This window comes from Miniopterus natalensis, chromosome 21 (assembly GCF_054644295.1).
Source record: "Miniopterus natalensis isolate mMinNat1 chromosome 21, mMinNat1.hap1, whole genome shotgun sequence".
Classification (NCBI taxonomy): domain Eukaryota; kingdom Metazoa; phylum Chordata; class Mammalia; order Chiroptera; family Miniopteridae; genus Miniopterus; species Miniopterus natalensis.
This window is the reverse complement of record NC_142101.1, coordinates 10,518,267-10,539,733: the sequence shown is the minus strand read 5'-3', so window position 1 is coordinate 10,539,733 and position 21,467 is coordinate 10,518,267. Positions and strand designations below refer to the sequence as shown.

The window sequence follows — 21,467 nt, the reverse complement described above, 5'->3', positions numbered from 1 at the left end:
GACTGCAGCTCTTTCATTCACTTGTTTTGTGCTCCACTTCCTGTTACTAATTGTCAGCACAATAGTCTTCCAGCGATGAAGTCTCAGTGTCCTTTCCGACCAATTTGTCATTGTCTCTCTCCCTCACCCCCCAAGCCACGCTCTCAGAATCTATTACCACGGTTGCATTTTTAGACATTTTCTGTGTTTGAAAATGGCAACGCTTTTGAAATACGCCAGAATAGTTCATGATAATTGAACCATCCAACCAGCAAGAGTTTTTGCTTCCAAAAGCACACTGATAAGGCTTCTCCCTCTATAGGATACTCTTAGAAAGGAATTAAAAATAAACGCATAATACTCTCTTTATAGCGTTATTTCTCATGCATTGTTTCCTTTGAGAGTTTCATAGTCGGCCTGTGGAAGTAGGGCGTTTGGTTAAAATATTTGTGTTAGCCCGTATTATTTACACATTGACGGTTTACGTCACCAGTTTGTTGGAAATCTGTGCCTTTTGGAAGTTACATTTTTCCTACTGATGGGTATTTTTATAGATAATTTTATTACGACTAGGGAAGCAACCTCTTAGATTGACAAGCCTGAGCAAGTTCTCATATCAGCCTCCAGGCAGCTGGCGTCACATGTTAATTCACGTTAGGTTTTTAACACTTTATTATTATTAAATATTTAATATTTATTTAATAAATATTGAATATTTATTAAATATTTAAATTTATTAATATTTTAATAAATAGTTCACATGTTCTCTCAGCCTTGTACCACTGATCTAATATTGACAGAAAGATTTTTTTTCCCAATGTGTTTCCCATAAATAAATCCTGAAACAGTATTACGCTATAATAGCTCACCTATCACCTAGAATTTCCCCTATTAATCATATGATCAAGGTGTATTGTTATTTTTAAATGTAATATTCTCACAATAGGTGTCCTGTATTGCCACCCCCATTTCAGGTATACTCACTTATTAAAGAGATCAGACTGTCTGTCCTAGAGCAGGCCACTCTTCTGGAATTCTCTGATGATTGTTTCTCCGATATCGTTCAACTTTTCCTGTACCTCTGTATGTCCTGTCACGTGGAAGTTAGATCTAAAGATTCCATTTGATTCACGTTTGGTATCGCTGTCAAAACTATGACTCTATCTACTTCTTATTCCATTGTGATGGGAGGCACCTCCTATTCGGTCCTGTCAGTGTTTGCTGGTTTCCAGGGGTGAAAGCGTGATCTCCATTATGAAGTTAAGTTTCCCCCTTGGTGGCTGGCACGTGATCCCTGGGTTGACACCATGGCACCAGCCAGTGTTCAGGTCCTCATCAGTCGCTTACCTAACGATTGTAGCATCCATTGAGGATCCTTTGCCTGAATCAGTTATTTTATTAGGTGTAGGTGATCTTTTAGCTTATTTGAAAATGTAGGGTTAGTTAGTCCGCACAAATTCATTACTAGATTTGGCTAATGTTAGTTATATATTCTTCCATTATGTTTGTTTATTTATTTATTTGAAACCTGCTCTGTTGAGGCACAGTACTAAGTGATCCGATAATAGGAACCTTGCCCTCAGGGAATTCGCAGTCTAATATACATTCTTGTTGGAGCGTTTAAAAATTTCATCATGAATTCCAGTTTCATCATACTTCAAATATAAATTAGTTTTTCTTAGTTAAAACAAAATCGTGTTCATGATTATTTCTTAGATTTAATAGTAAGCTATGGTTAGATCTCAACCCTTTTACATCTGGGTAATTGTTTGTTTCTTGGATGGTGGTTGTTAATAAGCTGCTTCCTCAGGCGTGTGAGTATGGAGGGGCCCTGTGTCGCTCTGAAATATGATGTAGATCTTTATTTAGCGAAATGAAAAATATTCCCAACCTAGTAAATGAGCAAAGCACTTATGCAATATATTCCATATGTTAAGTCTCACATTTCAAACATGCTTACAAAAGAGCTGAAATCTACATGAAAACATTAACAATGGCTGTTACCTGAGTTTATTTTAGGCCTATTTGTGAATTTTCCTACAGTAGGCAGGGGTGATGTGAGTGTCTGCAGTCAGCATAGATGATTTCAGTATGATTTTGTACAGTGAGAGTAAAGGAAGAAATACGTTTAAAAGCTAACTTGCCTCCACAACAGTGCGAATGTACGTAATGCCATAGAACTGTGCACTTTAAAATGGTTAAAATGGTAAATTTCGTGTTACGTGGTTCTTTTTTAAGCCACACACACACACAAAAAATAGCTCATGGCTATTATACTGCAAAAAAAACCCCACCAAAAAGCAGCTCTCCGAATCATACATTTTGAGTCCATCTATTTAGATGTTTGCATGACTCTCATAACTCTGTTGCAAGGGCTCATTCATTGTCATATTTATTATCTCACAGTGACCACAGTGTATTTTCCATTAAAACTTGAAGTATGCAGAGGGAATGTAGAGAACAGTTGCTCTAGAAGACTTTTGAGATGTTTGTTTAATTGGAGGTAGGATTTTGTGGACAGACGGGATGGAGAAACGCCGATGGGGAAGATGTTGGCCCTGAAATGTACTTTCGGTAAATGGTGTCGACCATACTTGTTAAAGAAGATGTATTAGGAGAGGTTCACATTAACGGGTGGTGATTTCAGAGTCAAGTTAAATCCACAAATAGTATCCATGCTAAAACCGGAGTAGTCCAGCTTATAGTGAAAATGCCAGACCCTGAAGCGTGTACCGTAAGGTGAGAGGCATCTTTTCGAGTGGAGGGTGACCCAGGAGCCCAGGCTTAACTCCCCTCGCTCAGGAATGTTTATGCTGTGAAATAACGCGTAAGAACTTATTTGTTCTCTCCCCTGTTTCCTTTTGTGGAGAGAAGGGTATTTTGACCCTGGTTCAGGCACAGAGAGCTGGAAACCTGGAGCTGGGTCAATGCAAGTTTGAGAATCACTTTTCCATCGTTAGCGATAGAGAATTTTTATTACCATTGGCTTAGTTGCTGTCACAGGGTGTGAGACCCAGCAGGGAAAGGACCCAAGGGCCCTGCTAACCCCTTCCCACCACCCTTCCCTCCGCTCCCCGTTCTAAACCACTGCCCCCCTCCCAGAAACGACGAGTGCCACACCAGGACCAACCCAAGACAAATTTTCCATTTTTGTTTTAATTTCGTTTTTGTGTTTTAACATACTGATTTAGAATGTGAATTTTTTCATTATATATAAAAAAAGAATAGTACAATGTGATTGATGACTTGGTCCAATAAAGACAGAGAAATGGTCGTTGATAGTTGCTAATAATGGACATAGGACAAAAAAGACAAGCGCTGAGAAAACACCACTGAATTTTTCAACCAGGAGTAAATGATTTTCTTTCAAAAGAGCAGCATCAGTCCGGCCGGTGTGGCTCAGCTGGTTGAGTGTGGTCCCAGGCACCAGGAGGTTGCCGATTGTGTTCCCGGTCAGGGCACATGCCCGGGTTGCTGGCCCGATCCCCAGTAGGAGGTGCGTAGGAGGCAGGCGATGATCTCATGGATGTTTCTCTCTCTCCCTCTCCACTCCCCTCTCTGAGATCAATAACAACATTTTTTTTTTTTTAAAAAGAGCAGTACCAGTAGACAAGCCTACTGTACTTTCTCTTGTCCAATGCCACATCTCCTTCAAAGTCCAGTCCTGATAAATAGCTAATAGCTGACATTATTGAAAACTTACTGCGTCACACGTTATGCTAGGTATTCCATCGATTTATCATTAAACCCCATACCAGTTTTATGGTGCCGGTACTCTCATTATTTCTCAGTGCTCGAAGACCAGAGGGGTTCATTAACTTGTAAGGTTGCACTGTTCATGGTCGGTGAAAAAATCGAATCCAGACACGCTGGTGTTGGATTCCACGCTTGCGGCCACTACACTATGGTCTTCTTTCCTAGACATTCCCTGACAGAACTGACCACCTTTTGACTGACTGGCTCTAGGGGCTGTGATTATTAGGAGTTCTAGGCGGTGTGTACTATCAAAAGGCTTATAATCTGGGTAGAGAGCTAAGGATCCCTTCCTAAAATGATAGAGGATAATATAAGGTAATCTGTGCTAAGTGGAAAGTGTGGGGCACAGGGGCAAGTTACGAGAATGTGGGGGCGTGTGCAGGAATGGTCAGTCTAGGGCCAGGTTGTTACTAAAGCTTCATGGAGGGAGTAGGCTTTGATCTGGACCTTAAAGAACAGGCGTTCTTTTGACTTTGGTAGTTGCTTATGGATCAGGGTCAAATAAATGGCCAGCATTCCAGACAGCAAAGGTATTGATACAGGAAAGCGCAGCAAGCTGTGCTTGGGAAGGTTATGTGTAGCCCATAGGAGGCCGTGAGGTCGCAGTGGTTGTGTTTAGAATCAAACTCTGTTGTTTGTTTCTTGGTTTGAATATAAGCATATTCAAAGAGACATTTTATTTTATTACTAGAATGCCAGTTAATGAAAACAGAACGACCAAAGCCAAACACATTTATTATCCGATGTCTCCAGTGGACCACTGTTATAGAGCGAACATTTCATGTAGATACTCCAGAGGAAAGGTAAGAAAGTCATCTTTTTTTCCCATTTTGTGAAAAAGCCATGGTCAATCTAAAAACCTATGTGTGTCTGACCCCATGTGTAAATATATACGTTTGTAAAATGCTGCTGTCCCTTAATTATTACTATTCCGATATACCAGACGAATAGCTTATAAAATACTTAGAACATCTAGAAGTTCTGTAAAATATACTCCTTAAGAGAAAACAACGTTGGAAAGTTAAAAGATAATAAATTAAGACATTTTTGTAACCAAGCTACCTCTTTTAAAAGCATTGTAGAATTAATCGTGTTTGTCTGTAGAGTTCTGAGGCCAGAGGTAGCAAAAGGCTTCAGGTGGCCTGGCGCGGTGCAGGTGGCCGCCCCGAGTGCTGTTGAGAAGGCTGCTGAGGCCGGGCCTGAGCTCAGCGGGAAGAAACGTGCCAGGCTCGGTTGGCACTGGCTGCCATCCTTGCTGAAGAGGGGCTTGGCAGCACGTGTCCAGCCAGCTCACCAGCTTGCTCCTCCTGATCGGCTAACCCTGGAACCCACCCCCCGCTTCTCTTCAGCACCCTCCCACCTGGTGGCCCTGGCACTGACCTAGGCCCAGCATCCGCCCCCACCAATTCAGTTCCCTGCATGTATGTCACCATATTTGATTCAGATCAGCTCTGTGAAGTTCAACGTTTCTAGCCTATTTTCCAGGTGAATGCATAAATTAGTTCTTAAGAAACTCATGTGATTAAAAATTAAACCTCCCCCACAAAACGTAGTAAATAGTACAGTATTATTTTAATAATACTTCTCTGATCAGTAAGCAATAAATGATCATGTATGATTACTTCAGAAAACATAGAGAAGAAAGAAAAATAGGAAAGAACTAGAAATTTCTCATATTTCTGATTCTATAGCCAGAGTTAAGGACTGATTTTTTTTTTTTATATACTTCCACCTTTATGCTGTGAGATGTATTTAAGGTCCTCGGTACTCACACAGCTTTATGTGTCCTCCCTCCACATCTTCCCTGGGCATTTCTCTCCGCTGAGTCCTCAGTTTGCTTATATCTTAACCCATAACTATGGTTGGGGTAATTCCTATGGATATTTCAGATCTGAGCTTAAAATATCACATTTCCTACAAAACCTCTGACTCTTCTAAACTATATACTTAGCTCTCTCCTTGTACCTTTTGCATCATGTATGTCGCTACTATAATCTTCGTTTGCCTTGTTCAGTAGACTGCAAGATCCTTGATTGGCAAGGATGATGTCTTCCATGCTCATTATTTTATTTTTAGCACACAGTCCAGGGTCCAACATAGTATTTGCTGACTTGTTGAATGAATGGAACTTTTCCCATGGCAGTGTATGTTCTTTGAAAATATTAGTCTTTGTGGATTTATAACAACCCATGTAACATGATTCATTTTGCCTTTGTGTTTGCAAAGCTGGACTTAGCCGTATCTTAAGGCTTTGAATTGATTGCTGTTCCTGCAGTAATATCACACTACTTTTCTGGATAATCCGTTTTCATTTGCATTTATGACTAGAAGAAAGCAGTTTTAGTGAAAATGAAAAACAGCATATTTATATTTGCATTAGAGTTTATTTTCCTGAGTTCACCTTGAATCTGGTGTTCGGGTATTTTATATGACTTTAACTTTAATGAAGACTTAACGTGTTGAGATCTAGATAAACTCTTTATCTTCCATATTCTGTCTTCCAGTCTATAATACTTACCTGCTGCAAACTAAATATCTCTAATCTATTTTTAAAAATCTTGTATTTATTTCATTATATCATGTGAGTTTAGAATCTCTTTTTCAATAGATGAGCCTGTTGTCTCACCTCCATTTATTGAATAGTCCATTTTTTTCTAACTGATTATGGATGGCACATATACATAAATACTTGTATTTTTGGGTTCTTTTTTCCCCCTTTAATTTTTCTGTCAGTCTAGCACTAGGACCACATGGTTTTTAATTAGAGAAGCCTTATAAAACTTTTAGCTTTTAATAAAGCAAGCCTTCTATTGTTGCTAGTTTTTCAAAATGGTCTTAGTTCTAGTTCATTTTTGAAAATTGTGATTAAAAAAACATAACATGAAATTTACCAAATTTTAAAGTGTACATTACAGTATTGTTAACTATATGTACAATGCTGTTAGTAAAAATCTGCATGACTGAAACTCTATACGCATTGAATGGCAACTTCCCGTTTCCCTCTCTTCTGGCCCATCAACCATCATTTTACTTTCTGCTTCTGTGAATTTGACTACCTTAGATATCTCATATAAATGAGAACGTACAATATTTGTCCTTTTGTGACTGGCTTATATCACGAATAATTTCCTCAAGGTTCATCCATGTTGTAGCACATAGCATGATTTTCTTCTTTTAACACCGAATAATATTCCATTCTATGTTTATCCCATGTTATCTTTATCCGTCATCTTTTAATGGACATTTAGGGTTTTTTTAATCTCTTGGCTATTTTGAATAATGCTGAAGTGAACATAGGAGTGCAAACCTCTCTTCTAGGATGCTGATTTAATTTTCTTTTGGCTAAATATCTAGCAGTGGGATTGTTGGATCTTATGGTAGTTCTATTTTTAATTTTATGAGGAACCTCCACAGTGTTTTCCATAGTGTCTTCACCATTTTACATTCCCACAGCAGTGCTTATGAGTTTCAGTTTCTCCATATTCTTGCCAACACTTGGTATTTTCTGTACATGGTAGACTCATGTGCAGCCATATAAACAATTACATTAAATATTAATGGTTAAACATTGCAATTGAAAGGCAGAGAGGTTCAGAATTGATGAAAACACAAGGCCCACTTAGGTGCTGTCTTTAAGAGATGCACTTTAAGACACAGGTAGCTTGAAAATAAATTGATTGAAATAGATATACAAACAGTAAATATAAGAAAGAGATTTGCTATATCAGATTACAAAATAAAATGTATTACTTGAGAGTACCAGGACACTTTTCTAATGCTAAAAGGGTCAAGTGAACTTCGTGATATAACAGTTATGAATATGTATGCGTGCAGTAAGAGAATCGAAAGAGAAAATAGACAATCCCACTACCATATTGGGAGACTTGATTAAAATTCTTTTCAGCAATTGATAAACCAGCTAGATAAAAAAATCAACAAAGTTACAGAATAACACTATTAATCATCTTGATATAACTGATATTTACATAATACTAACCCAAAAGTGGCAGAATACACATTGCTTTCAAATGTACATGAGACATTCACCAGGAAGATCATATTTTTTTCTCATTTGACATGCCTCAAATAAATGCTACAAGGAACTTTAGGCCGTATGTAAAACGCCTTGGGACTAATTCCACCTTGGAGGAAGGGAGGGAGGGGGGGTGTGTGTGTGTTGTCCTGGAGTAGACTTTGTGTATATTTCATGTTATAAAAAGGAACTATTTGACTTGTTTACTGCCCTCTATTAGTGAGAATCTTTACCTACTTTCCAGGGAAGAATGGACAGAAGCTATTCAGGCTGTCGCGGACAGACTTCAGAGGCAAGAAGAGGAAAGAATGAATTGCAGTCCAACTTCACAAATTGATAATATTGGGGAGGAAGAGATGGATGCTTCTACCACCCACCATAAAAGAAAGGTAGAAAATGATGACTTATTCCCCCACTCAGCACATTCATGTGCATGAGAGAAATACGTTAAAAACAGCACTGAGCGAAGAATGTCAGCCTGTTATCGCATGTGGGTGTGGCTGGTTTTCATTCAGGTGAATCCGAAATACCTTTGTCGTTTAAAACCAAGTGAATGAAACAAACAGCACTTTGTTTCAGCGGTTCGGCACTTAGCACCGACCGCTGGTAGGCCTGCTGGGGAGTTGCCACTGATGAGCTACTTTGTGACCCGCCTTTTCCCTAATTGTTTTAAACAGCATCTTAGAGACGTGGAAATAAAGCGTTTTTCCTAATGACCTGGTCCTTTCCTCTTTGGCGTTCTGCGTGCTCCTGACACCAGCGCAGAAAGCTCTGGGGTGCTCCCCGCCCGCGGCAGCTCAGCCCCGTGTCAGCAGCAACGTGAACAGGCTTGGAAATAATAGTTTTTTTTATTTCAGTGGAACCTCATGAGCCACTCAGGGAAACAGACTTTCCTTCCCTCAGTGCTCCCAATAATAAGTGCCAATTTATATGTTCATGGGAATTGTAAATTATGCTTCTCGTTGCTGTAGGAAATTGAAAAGCAACTTCCTTATAAAAAAATGGTATTTTAAGATTAACCCAAACATATAGATGTTCAAAATAGATGAATATGTCATATAATAGAGTATAAATTCATCTTCAGGTAAGAAAACTCTCATTTTTAAGGAAATTATCCACGTAGCCTGACTGGGAATCGAACCTGCCACCTTTTGGTGTTTGGGACGACACTCCAGCCAACTGAGCCTCCCGGCCAGGGCTTGCTTAATTTTTAAATGACCAGTATAGGACTCCGGGGGCAGCTGATTCAGGTATCAAGTATAAGCCATACCTCCAATCTTCCCATGACGCCTGACTTCAGTTCTTGGAATTTTATCACCTAACGCCCGGCGCAGTAGCTCAGAGCTGTGGTTGGCATTTGGAGAGTGAGATGAGATGGTGGGACCTGCTGCGACCCTGCGATCTCGCACTGCCCGGCCTAGTCAGCGTGGCAGAAAGGGATCAGATTCGAGCTTTCCCCGCCCTTGCCAGAGACGACCAGGGCAAGTGGCAGAGGTGTGGGCAGGGAGGTGGATTCTCCAGAGCCCCCCTTTCAACTCAGTGTCCCACAGGCTTTGTTTGGTCCAGTTCTTCCACCTTAAATGTCTGTGGAATTGATCTGTTTTGGCCAAATTTACTAAAACCTCTGTATTCTTTTCTGAGCGATTCCTTGTGCTCCTCTTCAATTATATATTCATATTTAACTTAATTTTTGAACTAGACAGTCTTTTTCTTATATTCTAGTGTCTGTGATTTGAATACACTTATTAGTAAGCATTTGTCACGTACGCACATGCATGTCTTAGCCTAAAGCAGTCACGCTGATATGCTAGAGTTTATGTAAAGGGAAGAGTGTAACTATGTAAAATACGTACCTAATAAATGGTTAGGATTGGATTTGGGGGGATTGATTTTTCTGGAGAGTAACCATGCTTTCATGTTTTATTAAAATCTTAACTGTATCTTTTTCCTTAATACCATCCAAAAGAGGAAAACATTTTGTAATAGGTTACATTTCGTTTGTAAAGACCAGATAATTTCTGTCTATACCACGCTGAACCAGGACCATTTGGTATCAAAGATACTTTTAAAACGTTCTGAAGTTTTGTCAAAATAGATACGAAATCTGTTTCTGATTTTATCACATGAATGCTTTTTAACTAATATCAATTTCCATGCAAATCCCTTTTTTTTTTTTTTAAGATTGACAGAAACTGACAGAAGCTGTGAAATTCGGAGTTAAGGCTGTCATATTTTCAAAACTCTCCTTGTCCCTAAGCATCACAGTCCTAAAGGAATATAGCAGTACTTTATAATTATAGATTACTTTTCATCTGAAAGTGTCATTAAGCGGTTTAAAAATTCTCCTTTGATTTTTACCCCTAAGAATTCAGCTTCAGTGCATATGATACTGAGTGAGAGGACACAGCAAGTCTCACTTCCCAGTGCTTTTAGCGTCAAAGCAATGAGAGGGTACTGCTCACATGAAGTTTTAAGCAATAAAGTGGCCTATTTATAAGGATGATGTTTCTCCTTATTGCATAGAACAAACTAGCCGAGCTTGATGTCTTAAAACAATAACAGTAGGTTCTCATGACTTCGTGGTTTGCTTGGGCAGCTCTGCTGGCCTCAAATGCGTCTCCCAAGCAGCTGCGGTCAGCGGGCACGTGGGCTGGGCTGGAAAATGCCGGGAGGCCTTTCCCTCGCGCCCGGGTTCTTGGTTCCCCTCATGGGATCTCTCTGCACGGTCCCCTCGGCAGCAAGCGGCTGCACTGTCCCCAGCATGCGAGCCGGCTTCCCAGACTGGCTCTCCTAGGAGGCAGGAGGCAGAGGCTGACAGTGTCGCTTTGATCCTACCCTGTGACAAAGCAGGACACAGGGCAGCCAGGAAGGGGAAGGCTGACCCCACCTCTTAAGTGGAAGGAGCGGCCTGTGCGTACAGGCGGGGGGCCGTCAGTGGCACCCGTCTTCCAGACTCCTCAGCACAAATAGCTTTGTATTTTGCAGTGTTCCTTGATTTTTAAACTCTATTAATGAAAATGAAATTAACCGTATTTGTTCAGATGACACTGGCTTTGTTAACTATCTTCTGGATACTTAGCCTCACTTATTTGATTTTAGTTGAATTAATAAATGTACTTTTTTTATTCCCCTGATGTCTTCTGCTGCTTTTCTTTTGGACCAGAGATGTTATTGAATGGTGGACACATTATAATTTGACATTTGGAAAAATTATAGGCAGCAAAGAATGTTGAAAATGAACATAGGCATTCATTTGCGAAATTTTTAGAAGTTTTTACATTTACATGAAGGCTATTGATTGGTTTTGTAGGAGTTTATACAGAATTGGTATTAGTTCTTCCTTAAATGTTTATATCATTCACCAGCAAACCCATCTGGTCCTGGAGTTTTCCTTGACTGATCATTTGAGTAGCGGAGGAATTGTAGGCTCAAGATTATTGTCTCCAGTATCTGAGAATTGCTTCAGTGGTTTCCAGCATCCATGATTGCTGATGAGACAGTCAATGCCAGTTTGATGTTTACTCATTTAACAGTGCTTAGAGATTGGTATAATTTGCTTCTCAGTGGCTATTGCAAGTGTGTACATAGATGTTTACAGTTAAATTGCATCGAATCTTTCATATATTTTTTAATTTGTATTTTTCAGACAATGAATGACTTTGACTATTTGAAACTACTAGGTAAAGGCACTTTTGGGAAAGTTATTTTGGTTCGAGAGAAGGCCAGTGGGAAGTATTACGCTATGAAGATTCTGAAGAAAGAAGTTATTATTGCAAAGGTAACTGAAATTTTTGTTTACACTGTACACACGTGTGTGTGCTCATGTATACACGTAATTAGTGTAGAAATTCCATTAAATAACCAAAATGTTGATTGTAGGCTACTGCTACAATACCTGTATATTAACTTTTAGAATATTAAAACTTTTAAAAGTTTATAATATTATCTGAACATTATATACCGGAGCTACTTTATTCTCTCAAGGAGATAGAAATATTAATTCTGTGTGTGTTTGGGATAAAGTTTTTACTATGTATTTGTGACCTGTATCACTAATTACACTGACGTTGTTTTATCTTTTCCCCCCAACACTCGGAATTTCTTATTAAATAAGAGGGCTTACAATAATACAGATGATTTGTGCTCGTAAATTATACAGCTTGTATTTGTCGAATGGAAAAGCATCCTTAATAAATTTGAAAATATGACAATAATGAAACTAAAGGAAATGATAGTCTTTGAAATTTTTTCAGGAGGCCTTAAGACCCTCCTCATAACTTCCTTCACCTCTGCAAATAATGAACATGTTAACGATGCCAGTTCTCAGGGTTTTAAACTAAACCCCAATCCCCTCAGTAGACAAATTTGATATACTTAATAAATTGGTCCAAGCTCTTTGCCTGGCTTAATCCAACAAGTGACATATACTATTATTGCTATGCTTTGTAGACTACTTTAACCCTCGGTCATTTCCAGCAGTGTGTCCTCATTTGGAGGGTATGGCTCCCCCCACTTGGTAAAGTTATGGTAAAGTTATGCTCCCATGTCTTGTCCACTTGTTTCAGTCTCAGCTCCTTCACGGTCAGTGCCCGGTGTGGGAAATAACACTGACCTGGGCTCAGGCAGGCCTAGGTTTATATCCCAGCTTTGCATCCTACCACCTGATGACCTTTAACAGCCAGGTTTGGGGGGAGCGCTACTCCCTCGGAGGGGGGCATATTTGCTTATCCAAACGCTGCAGGGAAGGGAGAGCACTGCCAGGTACCAGGTGGAGGCCACGCGTGCTAACAGCCTGCAGCCTGTGGAACAGCCCGGGGGAATCTTAGGTTTTCCATTTGTCACATTTTATTGGTGAAACACAATTTCCTGGACAAGAGTATTATGTTGCATGGAATATGTAAAGGCCTCGGCATCATACCTGGCACGTATTCCAGTTAAACTGATGTTTTCTTATAGGCTCTGCTGCTTACTAAATGGTCCCAAACAAATTAGCTTCTTTTGCCTTGGTTTCCTCCCCTGAAAAATGAGAGTACTAATAGTGTCCGCCTCGTAGGGTTGTCAGGATCCAGTGAATGAAGAAAGAAGGGGAATAGCATTGGCCATGACACAAATATCGCCTTTCTCCCTACACTTTTGCCCACTGTTCGACATCTGTCGGTGGGTCTTGTCCACAGCAGCTATCACCGTGGTCTGCTAGGGACGGATTTCTACTCCCTCATTCTCTGTACATTGATTCGTACTCACACCAGCTAAAGGTTTCTCAATTTTGTTAATCTTTTCAAAGAACCGAGTTTTGGTTTCACTGATTTTCTTTACTCTGTATTTTATTTATCTCTGCTCAGATCTTTATTATTTTCTCCTTCCCACTGGCATTAGGGTTTGTTTGTTCTTTTCTAGTTCCTTAAGTTGTAAAGTTAGTTGTGGATTGGAGGTCTTTTTAAAAAAAATCCTCACCCAAGGATATATGTTGTTTTTTTAAATTTTTTAAAATATATCTTTATTGATTTCAGAGAGAGGAAAGGAGAGGGGGAGAGAGAGATAGAAACATCAATGATGAGAGAGGCATTGATCGAGCCCGCAACCCGGGCATGTGCCCCGACCGGGAACCGAACCCCGATCGCCTGGATCCCAGGTTGATGCTCAGCCGCTGAGCCATGCCCGGCCAGGCATATGTTGTCTTTTTAAAAATTTATGTGAGAGAGAGGGAGGAACCTCACCATGTGCACTGTGCTCCGAGCCATTGTCTGAACGCAGCTGCCAAGGGCACGAGCCCCTAGGGGACAAGAAGAGGTCTGAGGACAGTCCTGGGGGCGCTCGGAGAATGAGGGTTCGGCTCCCTTTCTGAGTAGGAAGTAAGATGACAGTTTGAAAGTGTGAGGGAGCAAGGCTGGGACAGAGGGACCCTTGACATCAGAGAACCGGGCTGCAGTCCCGCCCGGTGGCTCACCGGGAGGGCCGCTTGCGGCGCGGGGCCTGCCACCAGGCCCGGGAAAGCCTTGCCACCCCCCGGACCGGGCATGGTGGGAGCCCTGGGCCCCCCAGCCTGTCGCTAAGCACACCCCGAGAGGAGCAGCAGGAAGCCCCGGCGACCCAGCTCCCCTTCCAGGATGTCCCCCTGAGTTGCAATACAGCGAAATAAAAGGAGGGTGTCCCGCGGCGTCATCCACAGTAAGCACATATTTGAAAGGTGTCTTTTTTGGCGACTCTTGTACCATGACTGATATACTTTGACTCAGCAGGACTGCACCTGGATGAATTTGTACCTTACGGCCCTCTGATGGAGGCCGTCATGAAGCTGATCGCTTGCTCGCTCTTTTTTTTCTGGGTGGGGGGACTGTAGCAGAAGCTCAGCAGTAAAGGGAGCAGGCGTGTCACTGCGCTGTCAGATCTTTTCCGTCTCCAGGTTTTGCCTCTCTGGTCTTAGGGAAACGGTGACGTTTTTTATCTTATTGGCGCCCAGAGCACGTATTAAAGGTTTTTCTCCCCCTGCAGGATGAGGTGGCGCACACTCTCACAGAAAGCAGGGTCCTGAAGAACACCAGACACCCCTTCCTAACAGTAAGTGACTAGAGGACAGATGTTACCGTCAGCATTCGAAATTTAAGGGAGCCTTACAGAACTCAGCTAAGCAAAGTAACATTTTAAATAACATTCATGTAGGCATGCCATTTTCCGTGTTGAAAGACTGTAAGTCAGGTTTCTTGGAAATTATCAGAATGTATGGATTAAATTTGCAGTAGGCACCTACTACTTTTATGAGACTCTTTTTTCTTCCCCCATGAATTGCCTACCTTTAATAAAAAAAAAATTCATACAGGAAATAAATCACCTATGGCATTTTAAGGAGACCACTGAGAAAATAGTGGACTTAAAAAGCGTCTACGAAAAAGAGTAGGAGTAAATGTAAGGATTTTATGTTTCTTTTGTTTATTGGCTTCTAATAAGTATAGAAACGATCGGGCAGCATTGTCTTCAAATATGAAAGGCAGAAATCTTTCCTGAACATTTTTTGTGCAAATTGAAACTTCTTTCAGTTTAAGAAATGCAGGAACACTGAATACATTAAATTAAAGACCAGATAAATCATGATTATTTCTTCACTAGATCAAGTACAAACTGTGACTGACTTAGTTGTTATGAAACAAACTGACTTTTTTTAGGCCGGTTCCTTGATTGATTGTAATTGAAGCATAATTTGCAGAGTTTCTGTATAGGGCTGGTTTCAACGAAGCAGATTAAGATAAAAAATAACAGGTAGACTTTCAAAAGGAGCAGCCTTTTAAAGATGTACAATGACCTAAAAACTAGGAATTTTCAGAGTTATCACCAGATGTCTGGATTTAATGTTGTTATATTGTGTGTTTTTTGGCTGTATTAAGATAGTATATTAAGATAGTTCTAAACTTCTGGCATCGTTATAACCTATAAAATTACATGAACCAACTCCGTTGGATCGGGTTATGCAAAAAGTTACCCTATATGCAAAAAGTTACGTTGTAACTATAGTAGCCCCCCAAATATCACTACTGTAACTGTATTCCTTAGACTTCCACTAGAGCAGTTTGTGGGCCTCACTCTCAGGCCGCGCAGCAGGAACTTCGGGGAGCACACAGTCTGAAATGGACGGCCCAATAGAGGGGGAAGCGCGCATCGCAATTTCTAAGTTAATGTTTGCTTAAAATTTTAATTTTTCCCTGGCAGTATACCCATTGCGGACCTAAGCATAACTTGTTTTCTGTCTCTCATAAACCTTTCCTTGAGCACTCTTACGAAGAACATAGACGCGAAGGGAATGATAAGAGTTCAGCTCCTCAGTCACGCCTGCTGTTGCTAAGTGCTCTGTTTTGGTCCCGTTGTAACGATGTAGGATTATAATACAACATTTTTTTTCTTTTTCATTTCAAGTCATTGAAATACTCCTTCCAGACAAAAGACCGTTTGTGTTTTGTGATGGAATATGTCAATGGGGGCGAGGTGAGTCACCAGCGCACCGGCGCTTGCTCTGCATGGCCACGCTGTCGGTCGTTTAACACGTTATTTAAAATATAACGTATAGTATCACGGTTCTCTGCTTCTTGGTAGGGATTCGAGTAGCTCTCTCTGCTTTTAAGTAGATGGGAGCCGAGTAACCCCTAATGAAATGTAATGCTTGTTTATTTTTTTTAATAACTACTCTTATATATTGGCAAGCGTAATCGCGTTCTACTCTCTTCTGTATTTTTCAAGTGTAAAAACCTTCACCCAAAGTAAAAATCACGAAATCATCTAATTTTGAAAATTAGACTTCTTAAGTTTTGGTGAAACTTGTAGAAAATTATTATTTTACTCGTTCTAAACTCAGTCGAGCAGTAGTCCATAGGCACGAGGTCACTGAGGTTTCTCTTCTGCGTAGTAGTCAGAGTAACCTTGACTGTATTTAAAAGATATTAAGGGGTCTTACAGTTTAAAAGAGAAATTCGTTAGGAGTTTCTTTCACCTGTTCCTTTATTCCTCATAGTACCTCCTCCCTATTTTGATCAAAATCAGCGTGATGGGAAAATATGGTTTACTGGAATAGTTAATTGGGAATATTTTACATTGTGGGTTTTCTGAAGTAAATTTAAATTCAACAAACAGGGGCTTGTATCTTACGGACTTCAAAAGTCTTATTTTCCAAAATAAATTAAATATGCTGCATAGAATATTTTCTCCTGTAAAACTATCTGCCTTGTAGGAATTAGTTCGTTGCAAAAAGTCATTTTGTCACTCGGCGAACGCGTTTGCAATGCGAGGGCACTGCGGGTTCATCACAGTGTCCTAAGACACGCTTTCTAGGAACGAGCCCCCTGGACTCTGAGCTCCCCAAGGGGCTTGTTCGTCAGTGTAAGCCCAGCACTTTCACACGCGACCTGGCACATAGTAGGAAGCTGGCAGATATTTATTGGATGACTTGAGGGCATAAATAAGTGGATGGCACATTTCCTCAGGGAACAGGGGTGGAAGAAGCTGACAAAAGTGGTAAAGCAGGAACTTCTAAGAAGTAGGAAGAAGAAAGGAAAGTAATGGACCATGTAGTTTATTTTTGAAAAAAAGTTGAAAATGTTTTCTTCAGGAGGGGGTATCTAGGAGTGTATTTATAAAATACATATTCGTTGAATCTGTGCAAGGCACTTTGGTGGATATTTTGGGGCCTACAAATCTGCATTAAACATAGCTCTTACCTTACCCTGAAAGAGTTTATAGTCTAGATGGGAAGGCAAGGTACAAAGTTTACACTAAGTAGAAAGTGACAGTTTTCACTTGTGATCAGACGTGCAGATTAATGGCCATGGGGCTGTGCAGGAGCGAAAGAAGAATTTGAGGTCGTGAGTGAAGGGAGGCTTCCTAGCGGGAGCTGGCTAGCTGGCACCTGTACTTTTATTCTACACCTAGAGTACTTACGAGATTAATTAATTGAAGGCTGTTGAAAAAAATTTCACACACAAAAGCAGGTTTTCAGACTGGCCAGATGGTTTTCTTTAGCGTGGAAACTCTTATGTTATCTCTCTTGTTTGGTATTTCTTCTTTTTTTCAGGATGTCTGTTTGGGGAATGTATTATAAAAACTGGATTATTTAATGTGTTGAAGCAGGTGAACCGGTACAAGGTCTGCACCTGGGCCGAGTGCAGAGTGTAGGGTTGGCCTGGAGCTCAGCAGAACAAGGTCATGAGAGTGGGTTCCGGGCAACCTCACTCATAGCTGTATTTCTTGTAGGCCTATAAATTGGACTCTGTGAGTCTCTCAAGGCTGAAACCTGGAAGTTAAGAGACTCATTAGGGGGTAAAGGAAAATCATTATGTGGAAATGTTATTCACCTGATAAATTACTCACGTCTTCTATCTTCTGAGGGCACAAATGATCCTAACACTGTCTCTTATTTACTATTCTTGTCCATATTTAGCTCATTTGACACTATATATTAATTTATTTGATAAAAATGCATTTTATTTTTTGCATGTGACTTTCAGTTTCATGCCAATCCTGAGATCCTCTCATACTCATTTCAGATTCTCATTATTTGGCTGGCATTTGGTCTTCAGTGCACCAAAATCATCTCGTTTTAAATTTACATAAGGCAGAAGTGCTGGCAGTCGGCATTCTAGTTCTAGTTACTAATTTATGGAGGTGTGATTTGGGTGGTTTTTGAATTAAAAGTATTTCATATTCATAGTGATGATTTTTTATGTTTTACTAAATTTATAGATATATAAATAACTTTATTGTCAGGAGTCTGACAAGCTAAATTTTTTTTTGCCAGCTATTTTAGTTATTATACTGTATAGGTTATATCAGAATTCCATTTCTTTTACCCAAAGCTTTTTCAAAAATTCCCAAGTCAGGAATGCATTATAATATTCACATTATCATATAAAGTTCGAGGCAAAATAAACTTGGGAATATTTTTACTGTATACTTTCATAATATTAAAAGGCTAGTTGCCTAAAATAAATCATTAAACCGAAATGTCAATGCATGTAGAGTAATAATGCAATGACGTAAGCAGCCGCAACATCTAAGATGCTGATTTTTATTGCAGAATGTCAGATAAGGGGAGCGGAACTGCAGGAACTAACTAGGCATTGGTCTAGTTCCATCATTCCTCTCCGTGTGGCTATGGCCCAGCAGGGGACTCTCAGGGCAGTGAGACTTCTCACACAAAGGCTGGATTGCCCCAGAGGGAGCATTTCAGGAGATTGAACACAGAAGATACAATATAGTATAATTGGGGACCAAGAAGAGAAAAGGCAGGACAGTGGAACAGAACGTATTTAAGTCTTAGAAACTACAATCCCAAACAGTTTGTAGTCATTTGTGTTCTTTGTCTTTCACTAGCATAGAGCTTTGAAAACTCATGAATATTGTTGTGTACATCCGTAGTTTGTTTCTTTTTGTGACTTTACCGCATTATATGGATATATCTTCATGTGTGTAATCACTAGTAGATAGACACTTGGATCCTTTGAACTGAGTTATACGAAGAAAGCACCTGCGAATATTCCAGTACAAACCTTTGTGTGAACGTACATTTTCAGTTATCTTAGGTAGATACCTAGGAGTGCAATTTCTGTGTCATTTGGTATCTTCCACTTCAAAAGACACTGTCAACTTGTCATCTCGTTTTATAGTTGCAGAATGTTACTTAGGATCGTTGTCACCCTTGGAATGGTTAGCTTTTTAAAACTTTACCCATTCTAGTGGGTGTGTAGTGGTATATAATAGTTTTATTCTGAATTTCCTGAATGACTAGTGATACTGAACATCTTTTTCTGTGCTGACTTTCTATTTGCATATCTTCATTATTGAAGGATCTGTTAAAATCTTTTGTCCATTTCTTAATTGGGTTGTCCTCTTAATGTTGAGTAGTTAGACTTCTTTATATATTCTGGATACAAGTGCTTTATTATATATATGTTTTACAAATACTTTCTCCCAATCTGTGGTGGCCTTTTCATCTTTTAATGGGGAATATTTTTCCTGTGCATATTTTTGAACTACGTTATTAAAATATGACATTTTTATGTTTATATCTCATGCCCATTTCCTGTTCTTTCTGGAACTTACTTCAAAAACTAAGTGTAAATTTACATTACTTTGCGTTAATTTTTCTGTGTGAAATGCATGGAAACTGAGTTCAGCTTGTGAAAAGAATAGACATTATCTGGACCATGAGTAATATGAATTTCCTGCTAAATGTAAGAATATGTTTGTTTGATCTTACAAAAGTAAGTATTTAAACGTTCAGTTTATACTTTAATATTATTCCAATTGTGTAGTATAGTATTTGCTAGAAACTGAATATTTGTTTCCTCCCCAGAACTCTTACGTTGAAAGCTAATCCCCAATATGATACCACTTGGAAGTGGGGCCTTTGGGAGGCGATTAGGTCAGGAGGGTGGAGCCCTCGTGAATGGGATTAGTGCCCTTGGGAAAGAACTCAGCGTTTGCTGTCCCTTCACCACTTGACACAGCAAAAAGACAGTCAGCTGTGATCCCAGAAGCAGGCTCTCACCGGACACCAGTCTGCCAGTGCATTGATCTTGGACTTCCCAGCCTCCAGGACTGTGAGAAGTACATTTTTATTGCTTATAAGCCATTCAGTCTATGGGGTTTTTTTATAGCAGCCAGAACAGACTAAGACAGTGCTGTTGATTACTTTCCCTGGGGGTGAGCTAAAGCCGTTCTTTTTCATCTTGGGTCTTTTTGTCAACCCAAGGGGTATGTTAAGCAGCGTCATTTCGCAGACTGCCAAGTCTTACTGCTTAGTTAATTAGTTGTCTTTAGGATACCCAGGTTCCAATTTCAGTTAATATTATGATAATGAATGTAATCGTGGAAATTAATGAGACTTGTATTGAGCATATTTTGTTACTCTCTAGCTAACCAGTCTTTTACTATTACAAAGGAGTAACTAACTGTGTGGGCAGTATTTGCAAGGACAAAAAGATACTTGCGTTTAAAATCTAAGGCTGCAGTGATAATTCTCCGGATATTTTTAAAGTCCAGATCTCTATTTTGGGGGAAGTTTGTTGCATTAAGAATATAACTCTTTTTTTTTCAAAATATAGCAATTGTCAAAATCAGCATTCTGGGTTTGTGATGAAATATAGACTTGTATATTTATTAGGTTAAAATAATCTACATTACTGTATTTCTACAGTATGGCTAAGCTCAACATTAAAAAAAAGTAGTCTTTGCCTAAAGAAACTTAAATTTCTAAAGATAAGCTCCTTGCTTGAGCAGCAAGTAACTTATTTTTAAGTGAAAACAAGGTTATTCGGTTATTGTATATGATTTTTTGAACTTTCTAATAAAAATACTGTACCTTCAAAACCTTAAGCCTTATTTTCTTCATAAATAATTCTTTGGAAAGTGGTTTTGAATATCATTTTATTCTTCGCAATACATATTTATTAAGCACATAATATGTGCCTCATATTAGGCTTGGTGCTGAGGAAGCAAAGCTGTGGACCACTCGCATGGTTTTTATCTTTTTCCTGGGCCTCTGCTGAACAAAAAAATCAGGGTATTAAATTTGTCATAAGCCTAAATCAGTACATTTATTAGAAACTGTTATATAATTTTTTATTATAAAAGTACCAACAGTACATGTTTATTGCAGAGAACATCGAAAAGCCACATAGTTATTTCAATTCAATTAAAAAATATTTATTGGTTGCTGTGAGCTAGTTGCTGTGCTGTGTGCTCAGTACTTGCTGTGTTCTCGGCACTGAAGGAAATCATAGTGTTCTGGGAAAACAGATAGCAAACAAACAATTATAAATCATTTTCAAGGTATAAGACAAGATAAAAACCACTCTAAATCTCACCGTCTAGCCATAACTGCTCTGGCCATGCTCATAATATCTTTTCCTGTTTTTATCCTGTGTCTGTATTTTCCATTTTGTTTAACATTATAAAATATATACGAGTTGTCTACTCATTAATTAGGTAGACGTACTACGCTCAATTAAATCCTTACCAAAATTTTGAACGTTTAGATTGTTTCTGTTACTTAGGTGTGTGTAGTCTACCGACAGTAAGGTGGACTCGCTTTATACTGTTATGTGACTTTTGAAAAACGTATATACACGGAGCCGTCGTTACAATAAAGGCAGAGAACATGCTCATTGCCTCTGCCTCTGGCCTCGGTCCTCCCCGCCCCGGCCCCTCGCCCCAGCCC

The 21,467-nt window shown here is 39.6% G+C and overlaps 1 protein-coding gene across 1 annotated transcript in view; it reads left to right on the top strand.

Annotated features, from left to right (window-relative positions):
- Positions 1-21,467, top strand: part of AKT3 (AKT serine/threonine kinase 3) — a 139,684-nt gene that overhangs the window by 87,870 nt on the left and 30,347 nt on the right. Inside the window, exons 4-8 of the mRNA XM_016201398.2 lie at positions 4,427-4,538; positions 8,013-8,157; positions 11,415-11,546; positions 14,261-14,326; positions 15,674-15,742. Of these exons, the coding sequence (XP_016056884.1) occupies positions 4,427-4,538; positions 8,013-8,157; positions 11,415-11,546; positions 14,261-14,326; positions 15,674-15,742 (524 nt within the window). The remainder of the gene's footprint in view (positions 1-4,426; positions 4,539-8,012; positions 8,158-11,414; positions 11,547-14,260; positions 14,327-15,673; positions 15,743-21,467) is intronic.